The sequence below is a fragment of the Simochromis diagramma genome, unplaced genomic scaffold (genome assembly GCF_900408965.1).
Source record: "Simochromis diagramma unplaced genomic scaffold, fSimDia1.1 OVJJ01000361.1, whole genome shotgun sequence".
In the NCBI taxonomy this organism is placed as follows: domain Eukaryota; kingdom Metazoa; phylum Chordata; class Actinopteri; order Cichliformes; family Cichlidae; genus Simochromis; species Simochromis diagramma.
Window position 1 is genome coordinate 2,068,339 of NW_024386860.1, and position 26,861 is coordinate 2,095,199.

At 40.8% G+C, this 26,861-nt stretch overlaps 1 protein-coding gene across 2 annotated transcripts; it reads right to left on the reverse strand.

The window, feature by feature from the left end:
* Positions 1–1,076: 1,076 nt before the first annotated feature.
* mindy3 (MINDY lysine 48 deubiquitinase 3) lies at positions 1,077–26,755 on the reverse strand. Of its 2 annotated transcripts, none has more exons than XM_040029598.1 (16): positions 26,673–26,755; positions 25,718–26,045; positions 25,318–25,397; positions 22,340–22,400; positions 22,037–22,243; positions 21,787–21,838; positions 20,982–21,096; positions 20,731–20,804; positions 20,562–20,641; positions 20,245–20,315; positions 17,925–18,005; positions 9,309–9,381; positions 5,758–5,830; positions 3,829–3,916; positions 2,880–2,951; positions 1,077–1,982 (listed from the first exon to the last, which is right to left on the reverse strand). In XM_040029598.1, exons 2-16 carry the CDS (start codon positions 25,806–25,808, stop codon positions 1,833–1,835), a joined length of 1,368 nt encoding a protein of 455 aa, XP_039885532.1. In that variant the 5' UTR covers positions 25,809–26,045; positions 26,673–26,755; the 3' UTR covers positions 1,077–1,832. The 2 variants fall into 2 exon arrangements, with proteins under 2 accessions (XP_039885532.1, XP_039885531.1); XM_040029597.1 differs by lacking the exon at positions 26,673–26,755 and adding an exon at positions 26,533–26,660.
* Positions 26,756–26,861: the final 106 nt, after the last annotated feature.

Sequence of the window (26,861 nt, forward strand, 5' to 3'; positions counted from 1 at the left end):
GAAAATGGGTTTAGGGAATGTCTCTGTTCTTTCTCAGCTGTTTCAAAGTAAATCTAAGACGAACAGAGGAAATAAAGAATTGAAAACATGAGCAGACAGAAGCAGGCGCAGATGTGTTTCTTTTAGTTTCGCTCGCAGGACGACATGGCGAGAAGGATGATGGAGTGAAGAGACACCAGACGTCCTGCGCTTTTTGCAGTCTGTGTAACGCCATCATTCTCCAGGTTTAGAGTTCAGTTTGAGTATCCGGTGTGCACATTTCCATCCGTAATCATTTTGTCCACTGCCTTGCCTCCAATAAAATGATCACAGACGTCCTATTTCCAAACGTGGAACCATTACTTCGCATACTGTTCATGTTACTTCCTGTCAATCTGCCAGTGTGTCCTGATCAGAGATTTACTGCAGGTCACTGTGGATTGATGACTGCACGAGAACAGTGGTGGTTTATGTTTTAAACACTTTGACTTCATTTCTCTTCTCTCTGTAAAACCTCACCATAAGACTTTTAAAATGAGCGTTATGTCGGATTATAGCCACATCCCTTCTCCATTAGAGACACACCCAGGTAATATTACACATCTCCTGTGCATAGACGGAGAGAGGAACAAGCGTTCTGCATCCACATATAAACACACAAATACATGTGTGCTGAGCTACAAATGCTGCTGTCATAACCCCGAATCGAGACTAAGTAGCTAAAATGGTGCAAATTCTCACTCTGCAAACATTCACCACTTGTTTTGAATTATGAGGGACCAAAGTGTGAGGACATACAAGACCGAGTACAGACTGTCTCGTTTGTCTTCAACTGGGACAATTTTGAGCAAACAGAAACATGCATTTTTTTTCCTCTTAGGAGGATCTCCTGTTTATAGGAAGGTACTTAAGTGACCATCAGTGTCTTGTAGATTTAGAGTCTCTGGGGAACACAAAACATTCGTTCGTGGGATTTAGTGGTGAAGGTCCTGACCGAGCTGGGATATCCGACACCTTATGTTGTCCAATGTTTGGTCATGACAGGATACTTAAGAAGGGAATTTCTAGGATTTTAAGTTACCAAACCACACAGCATGTCAACAAAAAAAAAGGTGTTTATTTCACAATTTTTGAGTGTTGGTAATAAATACATGAGCACATGTCCAACATCCAAGTGTAGTGCATGAAGCACTCACACAGAGCACCTAAACCAGCTCCGTCTTGGTTAAAACGCGGAAAACCTCCTGTCATATCTCTGCGTCCGGGTTGGTCCCTTTTACGCTGTAAACTCTAAGCAGTCCGTCTCTGTGTTCTCTTATGTGGAAGGCTTTGGTAGGTTTTCTCTTGAACAGTCCTATAGCTGGGTTAACAGTAGTGTTTCACAGTCGACTGGCTCTACATGCGATTCAGCATTTGATTTGATGACATGCTCCAGTCGAATCAAACTAGTATGCTAACGGTTTACTACCAAGCTGTAGCACAGGTGTCGGCACAGAGCAGACCTGTAAAAATAAACAGTCACTCTTTTTGTTTTAAATAATCACATCATAAACATCTTCAGTGTCAGTTACAAGCACTGGTGTACAGACAATAGCATGAAGTGTAGAGGTGAGTTTGTGTGGAATGTGAGAATGACAGAATGGATCTCTGGCTTTAATGTTTAGTCCATGAACATGTATCGCTTGAGTGCATTTGTGTCTTTTTTTGTTTTCCTTGTTCTCATTCATCTGTGTTGCATGTATTTCAGTTTTGTAGCCTGCCGACCTTTTTGGGGTCATTGTGCAGAGAGGCGTGCTGTGACACAGTAGTGGTCCATCTGCATACACAGGACCACGCTGCTTGTTGTGTCAGTGCTAGTTTAACGACGGAGAGCGATCGGTAGTCCACAAGAGCTCGATGTAGGGCCACTTGGTCTGTAGGCAGCGCTTAACTGGAGTGTCATCCGTCCGCACCATGGGGTCCTCAAAACCAAGCACCAAAGCAGTCCCCTCCACGTACTCGACCTGAGAGCGCACATAAATGCAGGTTAATACACAGCAAATATCCTCCCCCCAACATCTCTTGAATGACCAATTAACCTAACCTCATGCATGTCTTTGGGCTGAGGGAAGAAGCCAAAGTACTTGGAGAGAGCCCATACAGACGTGGAAAATATGCAATCTCTACACAGAAAAGGCCCCTGTTGGGATTTGAACCAAAGACGTTCTTGTTGTGAGACGATGGTCCTAACCGCCCTAAATGCAAATCAGTGTACTTCAATTCTGACTGTTCCTCTGAGGGTGTCAGCAGAAGGGATGCAAGTACACAGCAGTCTTACACAGAGACACAGGCACACAGTCAGCAGGCCTGTTATTCCCATTTGGAGCTATAGGAATGGAAATGCCATCACAACCTGCCTCTTATGTGAGTAGGTGTGCACTTTTGTGTGGGCACACATGGTGCCATTCCTACAATTTCAGGTAGCGGTATGGGGGAAAAAATGAGCAATTTTACACACCAGGAAACGTGACAGATGAAGAAACTGATATTTTTGACTGCCAGGTTTGTGCAAAGCCACCAATGGCATCTGCTGATAATCATCCATCAAACTAATCCTGCTTAACAAGCCTGTGTTTCACCATTTATCACAGAAAGCCTGCTGACAGTGGCCTTCGTGTTGAAATGGCTCAGAGAAACGCGAGGCTAAGCCAGGGTTTTTTTTTGGATGGACGGACAGGCTATTAGGCTTGCAACAGCTACTGTTTATTTTGGAGTGGCCGGCTGCCACCAGCTGTGTGTATGTGTGCGCATGTATGTATGAATGATGACGGGAAAAGGAGCGGAGGTAATTGGGAGAGAGACAGAGAATATGAAAAGGGAACCAGTGCCATTAGTTACAGTGAAAACCCTGAGTGTCTTACCCTCTCTTTGTGGTTTGACTGTTTAAGACCATTGTAGTGGTAGACGGGAAATGAGTCTGGGATTCCTGAATCCTGAAAAACAGGCACAGAGTGAACGGGGTGAAAAACATGCTGTGTTGTTGAAGACTCTCTGAGCAATCTTTTCTCACTGAGATGGAGGCAGAGACCCACAGAGGCAGAACCTTTGCCAGCTGAAAAGCAAAAGTCAAACAGTCACATCTCTGGCTGCAACCGAAGCTTAATGTTAAATCCCAGGCGTTAAACAGAAATGCGTGCGTAACTCCAAATTACCACAAAACAGCCTACGCTACAAAAAAATGATCAAAACAATGACAGTGAGCCAAAACACTTCCAATGACTTTTCTTGAAGGTGCAGAAAGCTAATTGGGTGTGTTTCTTGAGAGCGTGTCCAGCTTCTCGTCTTTATACGGTATATATGAAACTCTAACCCTCGCCCCAATCCCACGTGTGTCTGCATGTGTGTGTGTGTGTGTGTCCAGTTGGCTAATGGTAGTATAATTTTTTTGCGGCTCGGGGCCATTCTTCTGGCGAGTCCCTAAAGCCCTGATCACTTTAACACAGTTCCCCTCTATCTCCCCCACCTCCCCGTCTTCCTCACTCGCCCGGCCTCATAAAAGCATCTTACCGCTCTTTCTTAAAACTTCTCGGCAAGCAGCATCATATGATTGTGAGCACACACAGGCACACATGCATTTCACATGAGACACCACAGGAATGTTATTGGCATAATGCTAAAGCAGCACTCCACATATTCTTTGAAAACAGACCTAAGTGTCACCCATATGTGTTTGGGCACAAGTCCTCCTCCATATGTTTTAACTGTGATATGGATTGTATAACGGATGGAAGGCATTTATCATGCAGGGGCTGTATTGTAGAAGTTGTAGTTGACCTCCATCTTCATGCACACATACACACACACACATACCTGATCAGGGAAAAACTCCAACAGGAATGGGCCCAGAAGAATTATGCCCAAGTTCTCTGGATCCAGCTTACTCTTAACCAGAGTCACACTGAGAAGGAGAAGAGAAAAGAAAAAAAAAGGGGGAGTAAACATACAGTGAGCAGACGAAAACAGATTTACAGACAAAAACAAAACCCAGCATAAAATGCCCCAACAAAACAGATAAAAACAAGTTTCAGGAGAAAGGAATTATCAGCACAAAGGAAACAAGATTTGTGTATGAAAGTTGAGCCAAATTTACAATCACCTCGTCACTCAGCGTGGATTCATGATGCATGTTTTCGGAAAGCGCGTGCATATTTTCGTGAATACTGTGGTACAACTAAATATACCTCTGCCCAGACATTCCTATGTGTTAGATCAGTGTTATTATTATTCCACTGTGATAGAAAAAAAAATCTGATCAGATTGCCCTTTTAAGGCAGTGAGGAGAAAAGTGAGGAGTATACGCAGACACAGAAGGAAAAGAACGATTATTTCTTCATCTGCCGATTTGTTACCAACTGTACATGCAGCAGGAGCACGCAGAGTAAGACTCAGTGTCACTGAGCAACCCTCTGAAATACTAACAGCTTCTAGCTGACCTTCTGCACCTTTTGTATGGAGGAAAGAAGAACATGACGAGAGGAATCAATAAAAAGAAATAAAAATCCCACTATGAAAAAGTTGTTCTGTGTTGATGGGGCTCAGCAGGGTCAGTTGTTTTTGGTGGGTTATATCAGTAAATGCTGCATGACTTACATCACTTAAAAACTGACTGGACGTGAGATTAATCTGCACACACTGAGTATGCCACATTAATTTCTTCTCAGATCATGTTTGTTTGTTTAGGAATTGGACAAAGACAGTAGATTAGCAAGATTGGTAATATTTGATTAAGATTATACCTAAATATCAAAATGTAGACTACTTGAATTGTCCGTCAGTGGATTTCTTGCACTGGATATGCTGGATTTGCTCAAAACATAGTAAGGGTGCAACAATGCCATCTAAGTGCTTGTAGATCGCAATAAGGAGACTCGTTTATATTCTTCTCACCGTGTAATAATATTTCACCTCACTTTTTGGTTCCCATTATGCATCACAGCTGATTACTTAATTTCCAGACATACAGAAAGTGAATTCACATGTTCACCAAAACAGTCTATAAGTACATTTCTATTAGTACTTATAGAATCAAAATCAAATTATATAGAAATGTATCCATGTGTTTAAAATCTCAAGAAATAATAATTTGCCAAACATAACAAAAGTCTTAGAGCTGCTGACTGTCAAAGGTCACAGGATAGATGGAAACAAAAAACTTTCACTGCTCTCAATGACGATGTTTACTTCCTAAAGTCTCGATACTGCTATTAAATACTGATGTAATCAAGATGCTATTTTTAACATAGGAATCCCGGTGAGATCTTGTTGTGTGGTAAGGAATGAGACTCTCCTGTTAGCACTGGGAGTCTCCCGTCAGTTTGCTGTGTTTTGTTGTGATGTATCGGCCATCTGGGGGTCTGTAGACAAGATTATTGGTCCGGTTACTTGGCAAGTCCAGTGACTACAGCATTAAGGCTTACTGTTCCTCAGAGGAGAACGTGCTTCTGTTTGAAGCGGCACTTTAAAGTGTTTCCTCGATCTCTCAGTCTTTCTTCCTGCAGTTAACGATCTCCCCGTAAGCCTCAATTTCTGACTCTTTCTTCCCCAGTCTTTATAGCGGGCTCTCTCTGGTCTTGCTTTATAGCAGCCTGGTAGTGAAACATGAGCAAGGAGGTGCTGACCTGGCCTGCCAGTGACTTTGGAGGTAGAATCTAAGAAGCTCTACAGGTGCCACATGGAGACGGACACACACACACAAGCATGCACACACAAACATAAAGCCTTGAACATGCAAGCACTTACTATTCAGGCTCTGAGACAAGGTCAAGAGCTTTCATCACATCCTCCAGCAGAGACTCTGGGATGAAACCATTATCTACAGAGAGGGAGCGAGAGAAAGAGACATAAAGAAAGGGTGCTGACTTTAGACAAAACATAAGATACAAACTTGAATTAAAAAACCAGGCAAAGCCTTCACCTACACACATGTGGCATAAGAACTATTTACATCACAGGCCTGGGCAATGAACTCATCTGACACACATTTCACACAGACACCTTGTCTTTTCTCTCTGACCTACATTCCTTAAGCGTGATGATCGCTTTACCTGAGAGGAGAAGCTTTAAACACTAACATGTGTTTCTGTCCGCTGCTGTCTGGCCGTGCAGTTTTATGTCATTTAAACATCAACATGTGAGCCTGTGCGGTCTCGTGTTTAGATATACACATAAACCCCAAATGCGATCGAAAGAACACTAACTGACAAGTGTGCTGCTAGTTCGCTCTCAAAAACTCAATCTCGTTCTACCAAGACGGAGAGATATTTTCTTAGAGTGGCAGCTGATGGTGTGACAGCGAGCAGAGAGGGCAGACAGCAGGGACAATGGCAAACAAATGTTTTTAAAAAAAAAAAGTGCAGTGGGTTACTGAGTTTGTAATTCTTGTGAATCACTGTCGTGCGTGTGAATGTTTCTGGCGCCATTTTTCCACAACACAAGGGGCTGTACTGACCGTACATGCGACACAGACAGATTTATGGCCCTGTTACGCAGCACCCATCTGTACAGTGTATTCTTCTTTCATGTGTGTATACGTATCCCTATAAGATTGTGGGTCCAACTACTGGAGCCCACGCATGTGTTTGTTTGAACAAGTGTTTGTGAGAAAAGACCATATGGCATGCAGAATGTCCTGGCAGATGATAGCAGAAGCGGATTTGACAACAAGCAAAGTGGTATTCTGTGCAACAGGAAGAGACAAATGAAGAACAAGGAAAGTGCAGACGATGGTTGTGTTTACATATTTGTTGTAAAAGCTGTTGGAGCCTGCAAGCTTGTTGTCAGCTGGTAGGATTTAATCATGCGGTAACATCACATCACACCACATTAAAGCTGCGCTATATCATACCGTCAACGTAAAAACGTGATATAAGCAAATGTAATTTGGAGATATAATTTCAGCAGCCAGCCACGTGTCAACATCCTATGACAATTGACCTGAAAAGGGAGCTACTTCAACAACCTCCAACAAAAGCACAATGCTTTGAAAAATATGCACGACAAGTGTTCCTGCCAAAAGCTAGAAACAACACTCGTTTCACCATTTGAGGCAAAAAACACTGTTGAGAACAACCAGGCTACAAAAGAGGAGACACTAGCAGCTGGTGATGAGAGACCCAGATGTAAACAAATGACTCCACCGAGCTTTGCTGGAGCACTCATTAGCTGCACGCCATATGACAGGAAGAGCAAACGGTGGATGGAAATTACTGATGCGGTCAGATCGTGGAAAAGCAGCGTTTTAAGCAGCTGGTTAAAATCCCTCAATCCAAGATTCAGGAGTCAGTATCCCAGGTAGAAAATATTTTTATGTGACCACCTTGCACAGCTCTTGAAGTGTTACACAGGAAAGTTTTGTTATTGTTAAGTGTTAATCAGTTATTATATACTTTCCATTTAGAGTTTCCAGGTAAAATACTACCAAGGCTATTTTTGGGCTTATATATAATTTATGCTGTTATAACACCACTGCACTATAGCGCTGGCACCTTCAAAATCAGAAAGTGTGTCATCAATGACAGTTATTAATTGTTAAAAAAAAAAAAAACCAGGAGGATAAATGCTGCTGCCTGCAAGTATGGATAGTACTTTTGTTTTCCTAGATCGTCATAAATATCTGGATATCATTTAGAGATACCCACCCCTATACAAAATACAGAAAGACCTCGGCACATATCGTGAATAATGCAGCTTACAGCAATGAAGAACAGCACAGTTCCCTTGAAAATAGGAAAACATAAATATGTGTTATAACTGGTTCCCAGCTGCACACGTTAATAATAAAATAGTTCATGCTCAAGTCCTGTGTACGGCTCCTGACATCTCTTTACTGCTCACTTCACTCTCTTGTATTCAAGCAGAAGGAAAAACACTGCACGGCAGATGTTAACACTAAATGTTTCATTGCATGTTTCTCTTCTCTGAGTGAACATAAATATCTAACAATATAATCCTGAAGCTGCGTGAATGAAAATTACACACAAGATTTTCATTTCTACTGACATGACAACCTGCTGCCTCTGCTGTCATTGTCCCACTCTCTCTGTGTCTTTCCTGTGGTCTTTTTACACAGTGACTTGGAAGTGACAAGAAAGGTTTAAGAAAATGAGGAAGAGAGGGGGAAGAAGCAGGATGGTTGACTCAGCTGTTAGCTGAGCTGATCTCACTAACCTAAACAACAACAATGAAGATCAGAGGAGGGACAGGGACCCTTGTTCTCTTTGCAGAAGAAAATAATGGTGATGAGAACAACAAAGAAAAGAGGTTATGACTGCATCTGCAAGCAGGGAGAAGGAAGGAAAAGACAGTTGGGCCAGGATGTCTTTTTCTCAGTTTGTGTGTGTAGCTGTGTTAGTGAAAGTTCGGAATAACTAAAGTACATCCGTGTGCCAGGTTACATATAACTGGTGTATTAATAAGCAAATAAAGCAAAGTGCTCAATCAAAACCTGTGCACAGCTGGTGACAGACAGAAGGTGAATAACATGTGGACTGTATATGAATCAAACTGAGGCAAGCCAATCAATACTTAGTGTATTACTGTATCAATACTGGATAACAGCCTCAGTGCTGGTTCAGGTGTTCAGGGCAGGGAGCCGACCTCTTAAATTCAAGTCTGTGTTATTCTAAGTTTAGTATGTCAGGCATCAGCAGCAGTGCGCCCATAAACTCTTACATTTTGCAAACAGAACTTATATAGCATGGAGAGAGCTAACAACAAAGGGTGAGCGGCCTGGATGCATTTCACTTTTACTGCTAGAACAAATTCTGTTAGTGTTTTTTTTGCACTGTAGTCTTTGATGGTGAAATCCTTTTTGGTTTCTCTCCTCCAGTTATTTTAGTTTTTTTTAAATTATTTATTTTATTTGGTCAAGTTTAGACTTTTGCTGCAAAGCTTTTTAAACTTCACCCATGCCTGGTCTGCGGATAGTGAAATAGACACATTCACAGACTTGGTGAAGCAGGGAGCAGAGGAAGCTGGGGAAGAAACTATTGCAAACATAGTTGAAAGTCTCTTGTGTTTTATCAAACTGCTCTCAAATGAAATAAGTGCAAATAAATTAGGCATTAAAAAAACATTGAAAAGTTTAAAAAAAAAAAAATGCCCATTTTACTTTTTTCTTGGCCTTGTTCCTTAAGTAAAGCCTGATGCTGCCTTACATATAGAAGAGTCATGCAGAGTCTCTTCTTCTCCTTCTGTGGTGAGGACTACTAATTTAAAACTGGTATCAGTCAAAGCTTAAAACAGAGCCATCAGTAGTACATCTTAAATACAAACACTTGATTTTCCGTTACCTTCAGGATCAAATGACTGGAAAACCCTCCTTGCCTGTTCTGATGGAGACTCTGGACCAACCAGTGACATCTCCTATTTGGAGACAGTAGGGACAAAGAGACAAGACATTAAAGACAAGAGCGAGTAAAAAACACGTGTGCACTAGAACGTGAAGAGGTTTAACCCTAAAGTGACCACACACACATCCAATATTTGTATGCAGAGTGAGGAGAGAGAAGGAGAAGAGTTGGGTCATATTTCTGTCATTTCAGATGATCGTCTATATATATCGCTATCTTTTCCTTTATCTATATCTCTACTAAGAACAGATTTCAATTGGTCCTGCCCAAGTTGAGCAATACTAATGCACCAAACCCACTCTATATTCTAAACATGCAGCCAATACAGAGCACCACTCATAGCAGTAGGTTTGTGATTCACTGTTGGTACATTAAGCATGTATGTGTGGAACCTAAGGGGCCTGTGCAATCACCAGAGTTCACTGGGTTATTAACTGATTTGCTGATAAAGTTAGATGGCTTGTTTTCACTCCAAACACAGTGTCAGGAAATCAAGTCTTAAATATCTAGCTTGTGATTTATGACGAGCTCTGCAATGTTTGTATGTTGGTAAAGTTTGGAGAGAGCAACGCTGACAGGCGCAGCAGATGTGAAGAGTTGTGTTTATCCATCTATAAGTGGTTGATACATCGTACAGCGTGCTTATGCGAAGCCTTCATTACTCTTTCTATACTGAGGAAATTGGGAATAAAAAAATAAAACCAAAAAAAAAAAACCCCACAACTTATCAGACTGTTAGACTCTGAAATTCTTCCTCCCACTCCATTCCACTTTCTGACTTTGCAATTGACATTTTGTCTTACTTCCCAAAACTAAAAATATGAAAGCATGAACTAAAATCTTCAGGGGTGATAAAGGTTTAGACCCCTTTTTTTTGCACACAACTGAGTTCCAATAGTAAAATCAGGAAAGTATTTTGACCCACAAGGAGGACATGACCGCAAGGTTTTTACCCATTTGGAGTATAAACAATTTTGCCTCTGGACGCTGTTGGATGATGTGTTTGAAAATCAAGTTTGTTTAAAACATACCAAACCCTTAATACAGCACTTTAACCCCAGAGGCCTGCGATAGATCTTGTTGGACACTCCCCCCCAAAATGAAAAGAAACGTCCTGACTTATCTTATCTTGCATTTAGGTATTATTTGATATTTTCAAACTTGGTGTCAGATCTTGTCAAGATTATACAGGTTTTAGAGTCAAACAACCAAAGTGTCTGATAAGCAACACTGAAAGCAATCAGTGATAAGGAGAGCGAAGGTAAATGTTAAAGTGCCCTATAAATATTTTTCATGTGTAAACACTAAAAAGAGTTTAAGAAAAAAAAAAAAGCTCACGGGAGATGGAGGGAATATTTTTAAGAGAAGAGAAGGTAAAGATGAAATACTTGTTCAAAACGTGAAGACAAGAGTCGGAGGGTTCTCACTGTTCTTCCTTACAAGACTGTACTTATGACAATGAATCACTGGACAAACACATAATGTTTTGGGAGAGCAAATGAACCCTCCACATCTCCTTTAGCCAGCCTTTATTAAAGCTTGAGCCTCTGATCCACACAAGCTGCTTGAGTTTCATGGTCCACTTATTACTGTATTCGGGGCTTATTTAAGGAGAGAGGAGGCTTTTTGGGGGGGGGGGGGGGGGGGGGGGGTCAGGGAGACACGTCCAAGAAGAGATGACTCCCAGCTGCAGGCTCTTCAGATGCAAAGAAAAACAGTCACACCAGCAAACGTACGCTCACACACTTTTCTGTGACAGAGTACAGCAGAGGCCTGATGTGTTAACATTACAGGCTCCATAAATCTGACAGAAGATTTTTCATTAGTTAGATGCGTCTATGCTTCACTTCCAAGATTGAACAATTCCCAGAGGAATAAAGTGCTGAAAAAAGTTCAGGAGTTGAACAAACGTCCGTATCATGAAACATGAACTGTTCTGATAAAATGTAATTAAGCCTTCTACCCCGACTGAGAAAATAATCCTCATTTGAAAGACACGGGGCTTAATTAATTTAGGGCTACATATAGAGGTCGAATAAGCCTCGTGAACTGAGAGTCCGTTTGCAATGTTCACCTGATAATCTAACATTTACAGATTGCGTTCCAACGAAGACACAAACACTACTAAGTGGTCATCAACACACTAAACAAAAATATCATTATGGCCGACCATTACACACAGACTCACACCAATATGAGCACAAGAAAGGGACTAATAAAGACAATGACTCATGTGAGCGTCAAGACCATGCACAGGCACATAAAATGACAGCAAAGCCTACATGACTGTGTGTGCAATGATAGGTCTGCTTGGTCATCTTTGATCTGTGTTTTATTAGAGGCCTGGGGAAGACGCTGCTGAGTTGGAAAACATGTCATGGAGCTAACAAACTCTGCAGGGAAGTGTGTGCACGCATGTTGTGTGCCTCACAATTTCATTCCACTCAAACTAATTGAGTAACAGTTCATGTCAGTGTGTATGTGCGAGCGTCTATGCAAGAGGTAGTGTCAGTGCAACAAATAAATTGCATCCTGTGATGAAATTCATTTGGTACAATGCTAATGCAGAGAACCAGTGCAATGATACACTGCAGCACCAAAGCCAGGTCTGAGATGCAAACGCTGTTTGTGAAGGAGCACATTCCAATCTCTGCAGTGCAACCTTTTCTGTGCAAACCCGTGACCTCAGCAAGGGAGCGAAAACAAGCTTCTCTAAAGGAACAAAGCAGGAACTACAGTCATGCAATCACAAGGACTTAAATATACAATGTAATGTAGAACATTTGCTCCAAGTAAAACTGGAATACATTTACGGTCCTTGCCAAAAACTTTTAAGAGACCGGAAAGAGGATCCAAGTAAGAATTCAGGAATGTGTGTTTGTCTTTCAATCAACCGTCCTTTTCAGCAAATGTCTTTTTATTAGATCAAGAACATTGTTAGACAAAACAAATTACAGATAGGAAATAAAATTTGTAATTATGCGTATTTTAGGTAATTAACTCATGTTACACAGAGAGGAAGTCTTACTTTAGCCAACAAAATATTTAAGATCACAGACCTACTTGTGCAGTAGCTATTAAGATGATGATAGACGAATACTAATTATTTAGGTTTACTTGCAACCTTCGATTTCATGTAACAGGTGATGATGTTCTTATTCTTTTCAGATGAAAATACTAATTTTTTTTTAAAAAGTCATGAAAGCAAACACATACAGCAACCGATGCAAGAAAACCCCCAAGAACAAACATTAAACTGGATGAAGGAGTGTTTTGTGTACTATTGTTATCTGATGAGCACAACCCAATTTTAGGAAGTAATGCCTGTTGGATTTTGTGATTGCCACCTCCGTACCCAATGCCGTAAGAGTATGAGAAATGAGTGCATATCTAATGAGATCAACCATAAACAATCTAATTTTGTGTTTTATCAACACAGTTAAAAAAAACAAAAACATTATTTTTCCTCCCTAGCTTAAGAACAGCAGCCCAAGATTTACTGCAGCATGTTAGATAAAGTACAATGCTCGGCTGATCTTTATTATTTGTGTTATGTTCAAGAAATGTTTGCTGACTACTGTCTTCAACGTCACCTCCATCCATCTGCTTTCATGCTGCACTGTGCTCACCAGGCTGAGAGGCTCTCTTAGGTTGACGTCTCATGCCCTTCCTTCTTCCCCTTTCATTCTTTCTCCCTGCCCAGCTCGCCCCCCCCTCACTTACCTTTTTCTGTGCTAAATAGGTACTCCAGTTTTGGAGTATTTCCTCCCCTCCCTCCCTTAACTTTTGTTCCATTTTCTTTCCACCTTTCAGCCTTTATCTCCACATGCATGTAGCTACTTCAGGTAAGACAGGTAGACATAGCACTTTACTAGAATTACTCTCTTTCTCACCGGTCCATCCAAAGAGCTATTGTGTTGCTGAGAGGCTTTGAGTGGCCATAGAGTGCGTCTGTAGAGATCAGTTTCAAAACAACAAAGCAGAGGTCTTGGGCAGTGTCTCCCATCTTGTTCCTAGCAGGTAACGACAGACTCACTACATGACAGGCTGAGAAGAGAGTCTGTGAGTGAGGGCTTGTTATGTAGACTGTATGTGCCCCTTTAGTTCACCTTAACTAGCCTGTGTGATCACAAGTGCAGAGAAGAACAGAAGCTCCGTGTCTCTCTTGCTACATAATGAGTGAGTGCAGTTTCAGGTGTGACAAAGCAGGCTAAGCAGTGATTTATGAAACTGTCTTAGATGGGCAAAAACGTGTCTCACCAGAAAAGAAAGGAGACACCAGAGAATAGTTATACAGCGTAATGATGCGTCTTATAACAAAGAGCAGCGCCTGAGGGAAAGGGAAGAATAATGCACACATACAGTGACAAAGATAGACTTTTATCCTACTACAAAGACCTTTGGTCTGACCTGTCACAGATTATTAATGACTGTTAATGTACACCGCTTTGTTAGTTTGTGTTTGCGTGTGGCCCGCGCCCACTGATCATATGGAGACCAGAAATTAATCGTAGATGACCAAACAAATTTCATAAAGGCCCCGCAGATTATTTTTCTGTTGTCGTTTTCAATATTAATTCTTTAAGAACGCAATACATATGTCGTTTTGCAAACATGCACTGATTGAGTAATGAACAGGGAGATTTGCAATTTACTTTATTACATCAAACACACGAGTTGAAATAATATGTTACACATTACACTGAAGAATACTGTGAGCTGCAGACAAGATATTTGGAAAGGGATGGCAAATGCACCTTAGGTTTGGAATATTTTATGTTGAAGATTTAAGCCATATTCCAGTAGCAGTAAAACACCAATGAATTAAAGCTAACTGTGTCTGCACACAGCTTCTTCCTCCTTACCAGTCCCTGAAAGACATCCTCTGTCTTTGCAGACAGAAGCTGGAGTCTTATGGGACACAGAGCGCCATAGCGGCTGCTCGCTCTCCTAGTAAATCACTGACCCAGAGCACAACTACTGTACACACATGCACACACATAACTCCCCGGAGAAGCGCAGATACAGCCTGTGAACCTCATCACTCAGTGAGGGCAGAGTAAAGAGCGATGAGAAATGTCACAGGGGGGCTACCCCCACCTCCTTTCCTGAGTGACCACCACACTGCTCTTTAAAGTGCATCCTTCCTTTCTACTTCCTTTCCTCCTCTTTCCTTCCCATGAGGGACCAACAATCTGAAGAGACTGGCTAAGGTGCGCTGGGGAGTCCTTCACTTGGGCAATAGACCAAGCTTCAGCTACTTCAAAGAAAGAAGGAAAAGGAAGGATGGAAGAATCTTTTTTTGTTTTTTAAAAAACATACTATATGATACGTCTCATCTGTCACCCATCTCTCCACTTCTTTGCTTTCTGTCCTTTTTCCAGCGTCTCAAAAAACTCTCGTCCAGAAACAGATCCCATTACATGCCATTATACACACTCAGACTCTCTCTCTTTCACATGCACACACACATTAATACAACTGAGAACAGAGTGCAGGAGGTATTGTGGGTACAGATCAAAATTGGCAGGATGGTCTTTGTGTAGGCAGATTAGATAAAACAAAACAAAACACTAATGGCATTAAGCCGATGGCCTGAAAGCCACAGTCACACTGACAACCACTCAGGGGAATACACACCCGTCCCCAGTGACAGAAAGAAGGAGCCACTGACACATCAGAGGCGGGGATCAGGTTTTCTGTTTTTGTGGCGATGGTTCTATATCGGAGCTAAAAGCTACATAAGCAGGCACGTTTATTTTTGTACCATAAAGCCCAGAAAAGTATTCTCGAAACACAGATTCACTTCACAGTAGGACAAGGTCACACTGAATGAGGCCCCACATCTGCCTTCCTGACCTCAAGCTCAAAGTTGCAGAGCTCATTGCTGTTGGCATAGTGTACAACTAGCCTATGTTCCTCAGTACATATGCATACATGAATGAGTGTGTTCAAGTGTGTTTCCAGTGTCTAGAGGTACAAATACATCCAGATGAGAACATGGGAGTCATATTTCCTTCAAGAAGCCATCCACCTAAAGCAACACACACACACACACACACACACACACACACACACACACACAACTAATGCTAATCAGGATTAGGTTTCCTGTGCTCTGGAATGTGTGTGTATATGCGAATATGTCACTAGTGCTGGGGGAATTGTAGAAATTGGTAAGTCATCTGTTCGCGCATGACGACTTTAGGTCATAGCAGAGGCAAAATACAATCCACTCACATAGTGGGCATGAGATTATTCCCGTAACTGAGCTTTTAATCAATGATATATTAGCAGGGTAGCGTTATGATGGAGATGATTACTTGGGAATCCCCCCCCCCTCTGGTGCAATTTTCACAACAGCAGAGATAATCGATTTGCTACAACTGAAACTTCCAGCTTTAATTCACAAGCTAAAGCAGCATATTAAATTACATGTTCACTAATGGAGAAGGCTTGTTTGAGTGTATAACTCAGATGCAAGTTGATACAAGTAAAAATGGGACAATAATTCATTCATACTCCCAAAAACCAAAGATTTCTTTTTCCTCCCCTCAGATTTCCAACAACATGTTTGGCCACAATTAGAGCCCCTCTGGTATATCAGGACTGAATCAGTATAGTGTGTTACAGAACACAAATCTCCAGAGCGCCTCAACTTGTAAAGCAATCTCACACAGTGCTACAGTAATATACTAGTGCATCTCATCTTCCTCTTTACAATGTTCCATAGGTTCTCATTTGGGTTCAGGTCAGCTGATTTGGCTGGCCAATCACAGACAATAATAACATGGTCAGCAGCATGGTAGCAGTTTTGGGACTGTGGCCAGGTGCTAAGTCCTGTTGGAAAAGGAAATTGACATCTCTATAAGATTTGTCAGCCAATGGAAGCATGAAGTGCTCTAAAATCTCCCAGCAGTTGGCTGTGTTGACTTGGATGTGATAAAAAAAGAAAAGTAACAACTGTTAACATCAGCAAGTGACATACACCCCCCCCCCCCCCAATCACAGACTTCAGACACCTCACACTGGACTTCAAACATCTTGAGTTCTGTGCCTTGCCACTGTTCCTTCAGACTCCAGGACCTTGATTTTCAAATGAAAAGCAAAATGTACTTTCATCTAAAAAGAGAACTTTGAACCACTGTGCAATTTTTTCCAGTTTTATTTCTTTTTAAACCTGGTAAGACGTTTCTGATACTGTGTCTGAGCGGTTTAATATTAGGAATGTGACAGTTGCTGCTCCTTTCCAGAAGAGATCAACCTCAGTCAGCTCTTTGTGGAGCTCTCACCAGTTCTTGAATGGACTTTTCTCGACAAGGTTAGGGTACACCTTTTCCTACCATACTTTTCTTTTGTAGTCGGCTTGCTTTGAAACGTGACTCTTAAAACAGCCAGCCTTTTCAGCAATGACCTTCTGTGCCTTACTGTCCTTAGAAGGGTGTTGATAATCGCCATCTGAACAGCTGTGAAGTAACCAGGCTTCTCTGAGAGAGAAGACTGGACGAGCTTTTATACTGCTTGATTGGCAATTTGCTCAAACTTAAAATAGTCTAATAATCTGGGATACTGGACTTCAGATATCAGAGAGTTTTACATGCAATGTAATGTAGAACATACTGTTTATAGAATATAAGTCTATATTTTTTAACCAAACTACCAAAAATATATTTTCATAATATCCTAATTATTTGAGATACAAGAGTATGTGGGAGTGAATTGACATCTGGGATTATTAACATTAAAATAACTATTACTGGATTAAATACTTAGACCAACATTCGTTGCGCTGTTTGGGGCAAAGTTTTATCTCACTATCTTGTTTTTAATGTCATTCAGATTATTTTGGCATCTTGGCTCACAGTAAAAATCTCATACCAAACCACTGCCAATAATCAGTTGTGTTCCATTTGCTTACTGACATTTCCTGAAATGCAATGGAAAAATCATACATGTACTGGGAGCTACTTCTGATTGTTGTTTCAGAGGCTTTATAGCTCTCGTGACAACGCTGTATAAAAAACTTGTGCCAGAAGAGAAAAATCTGTGATCCATACTGATGGATTTAACCTGACAGTGAAGGTGGTTAGAAGTACAGACTCTTGCTGGAGCACAAACTCAGCAGTTTGCATGCTTGCAATACTTAAAAATAAACCACATATTGTTTAGTTGATCACAGATGGTTGATAAATTAAAACTTTGTGTGTTTGTGTTTGAGAAGTGAGAAGGAGCGAGAATGCAGACCATGTCTGTGTGCCAGTATTTGTTAAGTTCATCTTTGGGAACTGAGCATTTTTTCCCCCCATACTTGTTAGGTGAAAAGCCAAGAAAGAGCACCGGCCATATATGACTATCTTCTGTACTCATTTTTCTCCCCCCCTCCCTCTCTGCCTCTGGTTTTTCCCCCACATTGATATCTGACCTGCACTATTTTAAAGCACCTTCCATATTCTGGTTTTTCTAACCTGCTGAGAACACTGGCTTATGTTACACATTGTATGTCTCTCTGTGTGAATTATATGCTACCTCTCCAATGGATGTGTGTATTGAACTTGCCTTGGTGAAAAATACAGAGAGGTGAGTTTCACTGCCAAGGATCCAAATAGGGAACTTTGGAGACTTGAGGAATGCCCCGACCTGCAACACACAGACACACACACAGAAAAGGAATGCATAACCTGTGAGTGTCTATTTCAGTAAATTTCATCATGAATCAGTAATCGCTTGAAATGTAACATGCAGATTTTCCATTCAACATTAATATTTAAATAACAGCGGCATGTTATTTCTCTAAAACCCTCGACAATAATATGCATAATGAAATGCTGTAAAATGACAATGATAACTTAAACCGCCATGAATAGCATATAAATGCGCTGCTTTGTAACGTCGATCTTAAGAGCTCTTTAGTTACTTTGGCAACCATCTACTTGCCATTAACCTATTACAGCTGCTTACTCACTTTACCTGTTCACAGGCTCCATATCTCAACTTCAGCTATTTTTGGCTTGCTTATATTGATAAATGAGCATTCCTGTTTTTCAAGCCAGCTGAATTATTTTGTGGTACAAGCATTTTTATACGTTTTCGTTGTGATTGGTTTTGAATAAATCAGCCTTTCAGTACACGTTTTCCAAAAATAACTGTTCCTTCCAAACATATTTTCCCCTGGGAGTACAAACTTTGGCCTATGGTTCACAGTTTGAAATGTCAGAATTACAACTAACAACAAGTGTTCGTGTCTTTATTTGTATTTGTAGTCCTCCTTTCAGTTTTCACAATGGGCGTCCATCTTTATTTGCATTCAAGCTTTCTTGAACAAACACAAATCCTCTGCGCAGCTCTCAAACAACCACCACTGGACAATTTGTTTATACTTTTAAATTATGCTTCGTGAACCTACAGAAAAAAAGTTGGCAAGCTGTGTAAAATGTAAATGAAAAAAACCTGAATGATTTGAATCCATTTCAACTCCATAGCTAATTGAAAACATCTTTAATGCTGGAACTGTAGAAAACTGTAGTGGTTTTTGAAAAACAGAATTGGGACAGCAGCTTTAAGAGACTGGAAAAGTTGGGCAATACTAAACAATCACTTTGTGGAGAATTTTATAACTGATTAGAAACTGGAAACAGTCAGGATGATGGCTGGATATAAAAAGAGCACCCCAGAGATGCTGAATCTTTCAGAAGTAAAGATGTGGAAGGCATCATCATTTGTTGAGAGACCATATGGTCAAAATGTTAAATAATTCAAGAGTGTTTCCAAACATAAACTACCAAAGACTCGGGGCATTTCATCATCTACAGTTCGTACTACGGCCAAAAGATTCAGAGAATCTGGAAACATATCTGTACGCAAAGGACAAACCAGAAAACTAACATTTTTCTGATCACTATTATTATAAATGGACATAGACAATTGCTGGTAAACACAATTTGCAGCTGTATCCACAAATGCAAGTTAAAACTCAACTATGCAACCAGAGTAAAACAAACATCCTGACAAATCCACATTTAAAATTCCTTTTTGGAAATCTTGGACATTGTGTCTCTGAGGAACAAATGAAATGGACTGTCTGGCTTGTTATCAGCATGAATTCAAAATTCAGCATCTATGATGGTATGGCATTATGTGTTTGCATTGGTGCATAAAGTAAGGGCATCTCAACTTAATTCAAATGCATTTATAAAGCACAAAAAACTGAATAGATAAGAATGTGCTAAACATAGGAGCACAGGAGACACAATGGGCAAATCAGACACTCAAATGCCAATTAGTACAAATAAGCTTTGACTCAATGAAGGAACAGATTTGACTATGAGGGGAATGCTGTTCCACGGTTTGGGGGAAACACAGTGAATGCATGACCTCTCCCAAGTTTAAATCTAGAGCGCAGGACAGTCAGAAGCATCCGATCGATTGAGCAGAGGGACCTGGAAGCAGCGCATTGATGTAAGAGGTCGGACATGTAATAATGAATCAGACCATGAAGGGCTTTGTAAACAAACAGAGCCTTGCACATCGGGCAAATAATCATTATTTCTTAGCAATATATGCAGGAATCAGTGCTACACTTGCTAACCACATAAAAATGTCAAATGCATTTTCAAGAAAGACCTCGCTTGCTTCACTAAGACAATGCTAAACCACGGCTCTTTAGCGCCCCTGCAGGCCAATCTGTTGCAGAGCGGATCTTTTTCAAAAGCCAATACAATTTCTAGGATTCAAAATTTGATGTTCACGTAGTCAAATGACATGTAACTACTACCTGTAACTACATGTAAGTTTCATTTGATTTGAAAACGATATGTTTTGTGACATTTTAGAGAGCTTCCCAAGCTTTGTGAAAATGTAAGTGTATCTGTGTCTGTACCTTGCAGTAGCGTAGTGATTCCATCAGTGTGAGAAAACCAACACATGCCTGTTTATGAATTCCCTGTAGTTCTGCAAGACAAGAATGGGGAGAAAAAAAAACAACAACAACAAAATAAGAATTCCAATGATGTCAAACTGGTATTCATTTTTAGTTTTGTGCAGTGCTGTGAGGTTTAAGAGTTATGACAGTCTGGTGACCAGAGTTTAAATCTTAGACCACAAATGACTTCTGCAACTCTCATATGTGTAGATGTTTCTTCTGTGCGGATTTGGTGTCTTTAAGCATCTCCGTGCAATGCTTAATTGAAGTCTTACTCATTCCAGAGCACTCCCTGTCTCCATCCCAGACATTAGAGACAGCATGACCAGTTATAAGAAGGTTCACCAGGCTTTGACTGCAAAAGAGGGGAAAAGACACATCAAGAGGGTGAAAAAAAAAAAAAGAAAAAAGAAAAAAAAAAAAGAAGAAGATTTGCTTCACTACCTCCCATGGCCATGTACAGGATCTATGAGAGGCTCCATTGTGTCCTGGATCTCATTCCTTATATTTTCAATGCCCTGCACAAACAGAACCAGAGGAAATTAATGTATTTAATTTTTGGTTAAACTGATGAATGACGATGATTTAATGCAAAAAATCAAGGTCTTAAATTCAGCAGCGGTTTCACTCACATCATAATTATTTCAGTATTGCATTTTTCTAACCATCTCTGTCTAGTGCTTTCATTTCTTTACCTTAGTGAGGATGACAGAATAAAGGAAAAGCAAGACTCCACAGCACCCCCTCCAGGTGTGGTAGAGAGACAGCACCTCCTCTCTGAGATGGGCCACTGACATGACCGTCCGTTTGCTGCAGGAGGGAAACAAACACAAGAATGATGTATGAAACACTCAAAAGACAAATGTGCTGGGCTTCAGGAGGTGTCAATTTGACAAATGCACTAACTGAGTTTGTGATGCCCAGATGCCCTTTCACAACAGGGCAGGTATCAAATAAATGAGAGGTTGAAGAATAATCTGATCTTTTGTTTGGAGCCACTTTCCTCCTTTGTTCAACCTTGGAAAGTTTGGTAGTGAAGCTATTCGTCTTGGTTTGCGTGCACTTCCTCACAGTGAGTCAGCACTGCTTTTTGCTGACTACCGTCTCAACTGCCAGTGCGCTATTTGATGAAATTTCAATATTTGTCTGGCAAACACACCACTGCATTTATTTGGCTTGTGTTTGTGTGGCAGACGGTGTGAGAGAAAGGTAGTTCTTTTTTATTAGGCAATCAGTGAAAATGCTGAATCAGCAAATTGTGAGCAGTGAGTGAGTGAAAAAGGTAACACCGATGTGAAAGCCAATTCTTGCAGGCTTAGATTAATCTAGTTGAAATGTGCTGCTCTCTAGTACAGTATTGACATATTGACATCTGTCCCACAATGACTTACAAAGTCCAAATCCCTCCAGAATACCAACAGTAATTACTTAATATCAGGATTTTATGGGTATTAAAGAAGCTAATTGTTATATATGGACAGAATATTTACTGTCACTTACTGGAGAACACTGTGAAATTGCTCAAAGCCAAGCTCCTCAGCAGCCAAAGCAGCTAGGCACAATAAAACACACAGAAACCATAGTATTAGAGCATGTCACATTAAAATACTGGATCAAGTGATTAGTCATTAAAAATTTCTATTTAACAATTAAATATTAAGACAAGTCTTCATTTAAACAGTAAAAACACTTCTGCAGTTTCATTTTCAACGTGCATCGTTTATGGAAACGTGACAGACGTAGGACTCACTGGGTTGCTGTTCCTGTGGTGGCTGACTGCTTGCTGGCTCTGGCATGTCCTGTGTTTGCGACTGTGCCTGTGTGATTGTTTGTGTGCTAGTGTGTGGGCTCTGTCCTTTGGCCCAGGTCACCAGGCAGAACCCCGTGGAGGTGCTGGAGCAGACAGACTCCAGGATTTCGCTTAGCGTCGAACAGAGTGCCATTTTCTGCTCCTCCTCTAACATACACAAACATAAAACGTGCTTTAAAAAAACAAAAAAAACCTCCAAAACCAGGCAATTCAGTGAATGAGGTTTTTTTTTAAAGAAATTACCTGACATTTGTCTCCAGTTGGAACTCTCTCTGTTAAAGAGGACATTTTTTAGGAGGAAAGCCTGCAAAGAAACAAACTCTGTAACCAAATTTGCAAGAAATATTGCATGGTGCAATGTGCTTTATCTCTTAGACATTGTTTGTCCAAAATCAGCAATCACAGACTAACAGAAACTAATATTTACTTCATTTTATACAAGTAACCATTTGTATGGGGCAGTGTTGGGACTAACGCGTTATTAAGTAACGCGTTACAGTAACTACGTTATTATTGTGGTAACGAGCACGGTAACTAGTTATTATGCCAAAATCAGGAACGTGTTAATCATTACTGGGATTTAGATAGGCTCGTTATTCGTTACTTCGTGTGGTGGCTATCGCGGAGCTTCCATAGATTCAATAACATTAGCAAGTGGTGGATGCCAGCAGGTGGATGAAGGAAAAGGGAGGCAAGAGGAGAGACCCGAAGCGGCCGCCGGTCCGAGTGTCAGGTGAACTGAACTTCAGGTAAGAAATTATGACCTGCAGTCCATCTGGGTCAGATATAAACCAAGTTTAGGTGGAGTTTATTTTCGTTATGCTGACTTTTTCGTACTGCGTGCTAGCTAGCATTACGGAGTTTCTATACAGCTGGGTGGTGCTATGAAGTTACTGATGTTGAACTTTATTTTGTTCATAAGGTTAATTATTAGAGTTGCCAACCGTCCCCTAAGAGAAAATATTACGCGTTTCATATTGAGGTGAAAAGGAATGCAGTTTGTCTTCAGCTACAATGAAAAAGACACAAAGCTGGAGTTATTCTGTGTTTACGCTGCACAGCTGCCTCTTTTTCTCTCATTCTACTTCAATCATAAAACTGATCAGTGATCAGCGTATCGGCTTTAGCTCAGGTGGCAGAGCAGGTCAGCCACTAAGCAGAAGGTCGGTGGTTCGATCCCAGGCTGCTTCCTGGCTGCATGCCAAATATCCTTGGGCAAGATACTAACCCCATGTTTGCCTACTGGTGGTGGTCAGAGGGCCCGGTGGCGCCAGTGACCGCCTCTGACAGTACGCCCCAGGGCAGCTGTGGCTACAATGTAGCTTGCCATCGCAGTGTGTGTGAATGGGTGAATGACTGTGTGAAGCGCTGGGTGAATGACTGTGTGGGTCCTTAGGGACTAGAAAAGCGCTATACAAATGCAGGCCATTTTCTCTCTTGTTTGTTTATCGCCCACTTTGCGTCAGAAAGAGGAAACCAGCGGATGTCGCGCTAAACAACAGCAGCACGTTTAAGCTTGATCAGCTGTTGTTAGAATTTATTTAATATTAATTTCTAGTACAGCTGATGTTTGCTGGAGCCACAGCTGTAAAGCTGCTGGTCATGATGTCGGTTTGGATATGTGGTGAGAGGGAAACATGAAGATGAAACCAGGAGATGTCCTTACTGAATCATCAGAGCTGAACAGGTGATGGAGAAACAGGTTTACCTTTTAGGTGACATGAATGAGTTGAAGGGAAGTTATGAACTGTTTCTGAGAGACAAATAACACCAGGATCCTTTTTTTATGTAGCTGACAGCTGGTAACTGTGCAGGGGCGGGTCTAGCAAAGTGTTGCCAGGGGGCCATGTAGGGCATTAACGGGGAGAGGGGGGCACAAGGAAATACTTTTCTTTCTTATTCTCATTTAAAATGTCTCGCTTTTAAAAAAATAATTATCTGAGTCTTACAACAAACAATTAATAGATTGATACATATATACCATCAGAACAGTGTACATCACTGTCACAACAGCGTTTGTTTTCATTCAAAGGCTTTATGATTTTTCCTATAATGGTGGGCCGGTCTCTAGTCATATTCCCCAGGATGATTTTTTTTTGTCCCAGTCCAGCCCTGTATGCAGCTCATCTGCAGTCTGGTGTTACCTACATCTTCCTATTCGGAAGGCAGAATTTCTGAGTTCTGAGTACAATCGAAAGCACCACAACTGCAGTTTTTGTGTTGGATGTAAAAAGCAGGCTAGAATCATGCGGCGGTCAACGACGGTCCAGGCGTGGGATTTCTCTCGTGGAAATGTGCACATTATTTTTTTCCTTTCTATTGGTAGGTGGCACAGTGCACTTGTGGCAAGTAAGCAAGCTAGAAGACTGGCAAACTTGCTGGGTATCCAGTTACGGAAGCAACACATTAACAAGAGAATTCTGAGTAAAACCAAAGTTACTTTCCCTAGTAACTAGTTACTCTGAAAGTAACGAGTAACTTGAAGTAACTGAGTTACTTTTGATAGAAGTAACTAGTAATGTAACTAAGTTACTAATTTAAAGTAACTTACCCAACACTGGTATGGGGTGGCCAGTTATACAAATTTAATTTTTGATCAAAACAAGATGGTCAAGATTAGATTTTTCACAATTTTTGTCTCACTTTGTCTTCTTTTATAAATCCAGTGTACTTTTTTTTTCCTCATGATGGGATCTATTATACTTTTCCTTAATGGTGGATGTTTACATAAAACAAGGAATATGTTTCAAAATGTGAGGTCAGCATATGTGCATATAATACCTCTTAGCTAAACGCTCAGGTGCTCTAAAGTGAGCCACACATGTCTGGCTGTGAGTAGCCCTACCTACTGTTAAATAGCACTCTGTGTTTTAAAACAGAAAATTGTGTTCAAGGGAGGTTAAAAGTGGCTGAAAATGTTTTATAGAATGTGGATAAACTGAAGAGCTACACTACAGCCCAGTGTAAGATAAAATACAATTATTTTAAACTATAAGTCAAACAAAGCTATTTTTGAGACCAAGACCACAAGCATGGAGCTGGAAATGAGCATAACACATCTCCTTTAAAGCAGAAAACCTTATTGTCATCACATACCAGTTGGGGCACATTTAGTTCAGTTTGCATTTATTATAATCTCAATTTTAACCAAAATAATTGCATACAGATATTTTATCATAAATGAGCAGGACAAATTGTCAGAAGGCTGAATATGATCTTACCTGGACAGGTGCAATTACAGCACAGGGCCCTCCTTCAAACTGCTCCAGTGCTGTGAGCTCACTTTCACTAAAAACAAATCCTGTGATAAACAGCAAAAAGATTTTGTGTCAATAACAACTTACAAAAACAAAACAAACAAACAAATGGATATCCAGCTGAAGATCTGAGGGCCACAGACAAAATCAGGGCGTAAACCGCAACAGGCAGGTAAGTATTTATACTTTCATTTTCATTTTCAGTATTTTGCATTTTAACTTTGTTTCAGCTAGAATTTCAAACAAAATCACTGCTTCCTGTCTTTTGGTCTTAAAGTCTGGATACAGTGGATTATTGCTTCATACCCCTTTTGGGCGAAATTAGTTTAAACTCTTATCAACATACTGAGAAAAAGTATCATACCTTGGGCCCATCTGCGGAAAATGGAGACAGACACTCCACTGGAGGGTCTCCCCCAAACCAAATCCACCACATCTTTATTTAACTCTGACATGTTAGCTTTCAGTGTTGGATGATCCAAAGTCAGTCCCTCTTCAGTCCAACAGCCAGGTGGAGAAAAGATAGGGCTGTTTACACCAACTTGCTTTTTCCTCTTGCTGCTGACAGTTTACTTTTCCGGGCAGGTCGAAACCTGTGGCATTGGCCACAAGCTGCCTGTACACGACAGCCTGACTACAAGTACTGACAGCACACTGGCGGGTAGGAATGACATCAACGTAACCACAGAAGCCTACCAAGTGATAGAAAAGACACCGTGCAGTTTATGAGAAAAACACATATTCATGTTTCGGTCTGTGGCGGAAAATGTCCATTAGGAATGGCAGATTACTTTCATATCCTCGATGAAGACCAACTAGTTTTTTACTTTGGTAAATGAATACTAATTTATACTTCCCGGGGTTATAAACCAGCTAAACATCTACCAGTTACTTAACGGCAATTTAAGAATCGTTTATTAAAAACTGATAACTAGATAACAATTTGCTTATTTTTGGCGACGTTGTTACCTTGCAAGACATTTAAGAAAATAATGCATCAAATTTTGATCTTAAGAACCGAGTTAGTTTGGTAATGTCAACAGTTAGCATTAGCATCACTACTAGCAGCTAATTTTTCATTGCTTTGTCATTCATTTGCTTTGCACATTAAAACCACGGCTAGAATCGTTACATGAACTCGTAGGTTTTCGTTAGCTTTATATTAGAGGCCTTAATTACCTTAATACACAGTCCGGTAATGGTATCCTGTATTGATGAAATTTTCTGGTAGCAATTTCACCATCAACCGCGTCTCTGTCATTCGTTTATTTACAACGGAATTGTGTGGGGGAAAAGAGAAGAGCGTACAATTGACGTACTTGCCCATTGGTTGAAATCCAGAAAGTTCCAGATGCGTCAAGGGCTGCGGCGTCAGCGCGTCGCCTCAATAGTCTAGAGACTTGTCAATCATATTAAAGAACCCCGCCCATAAATGGAAAGTGGTTTAACCGAACTAAAGCTCTCCTTAGCAACTTGGAGAAAGAAAAATATTATTATTAAAGTCTCGG

Coding starts and splice junctions, on each gene's coding strand:
- mindy3 (XM_040029598.1), bottom strand. CDS start 25,808: ATGTCAGAGTTAAATAAAGATGTGGTGGATTTGGTTTGGGGGAGACCC. Junction 22,401..25,317: donor CTGTAATTGCACCTGTCCAG/GTAAGATCATAT, acceptor GTTTCTTTGCAG/GCTTTCCTCCTAAAAAATGT. Junction 21,097..21,786: donor CAATTTCACAGTGTTCTCCA/GTAAGTGACAGT, acceptor TCCCTCCTGCAG/CAAACGGACGGTCATGTCAG.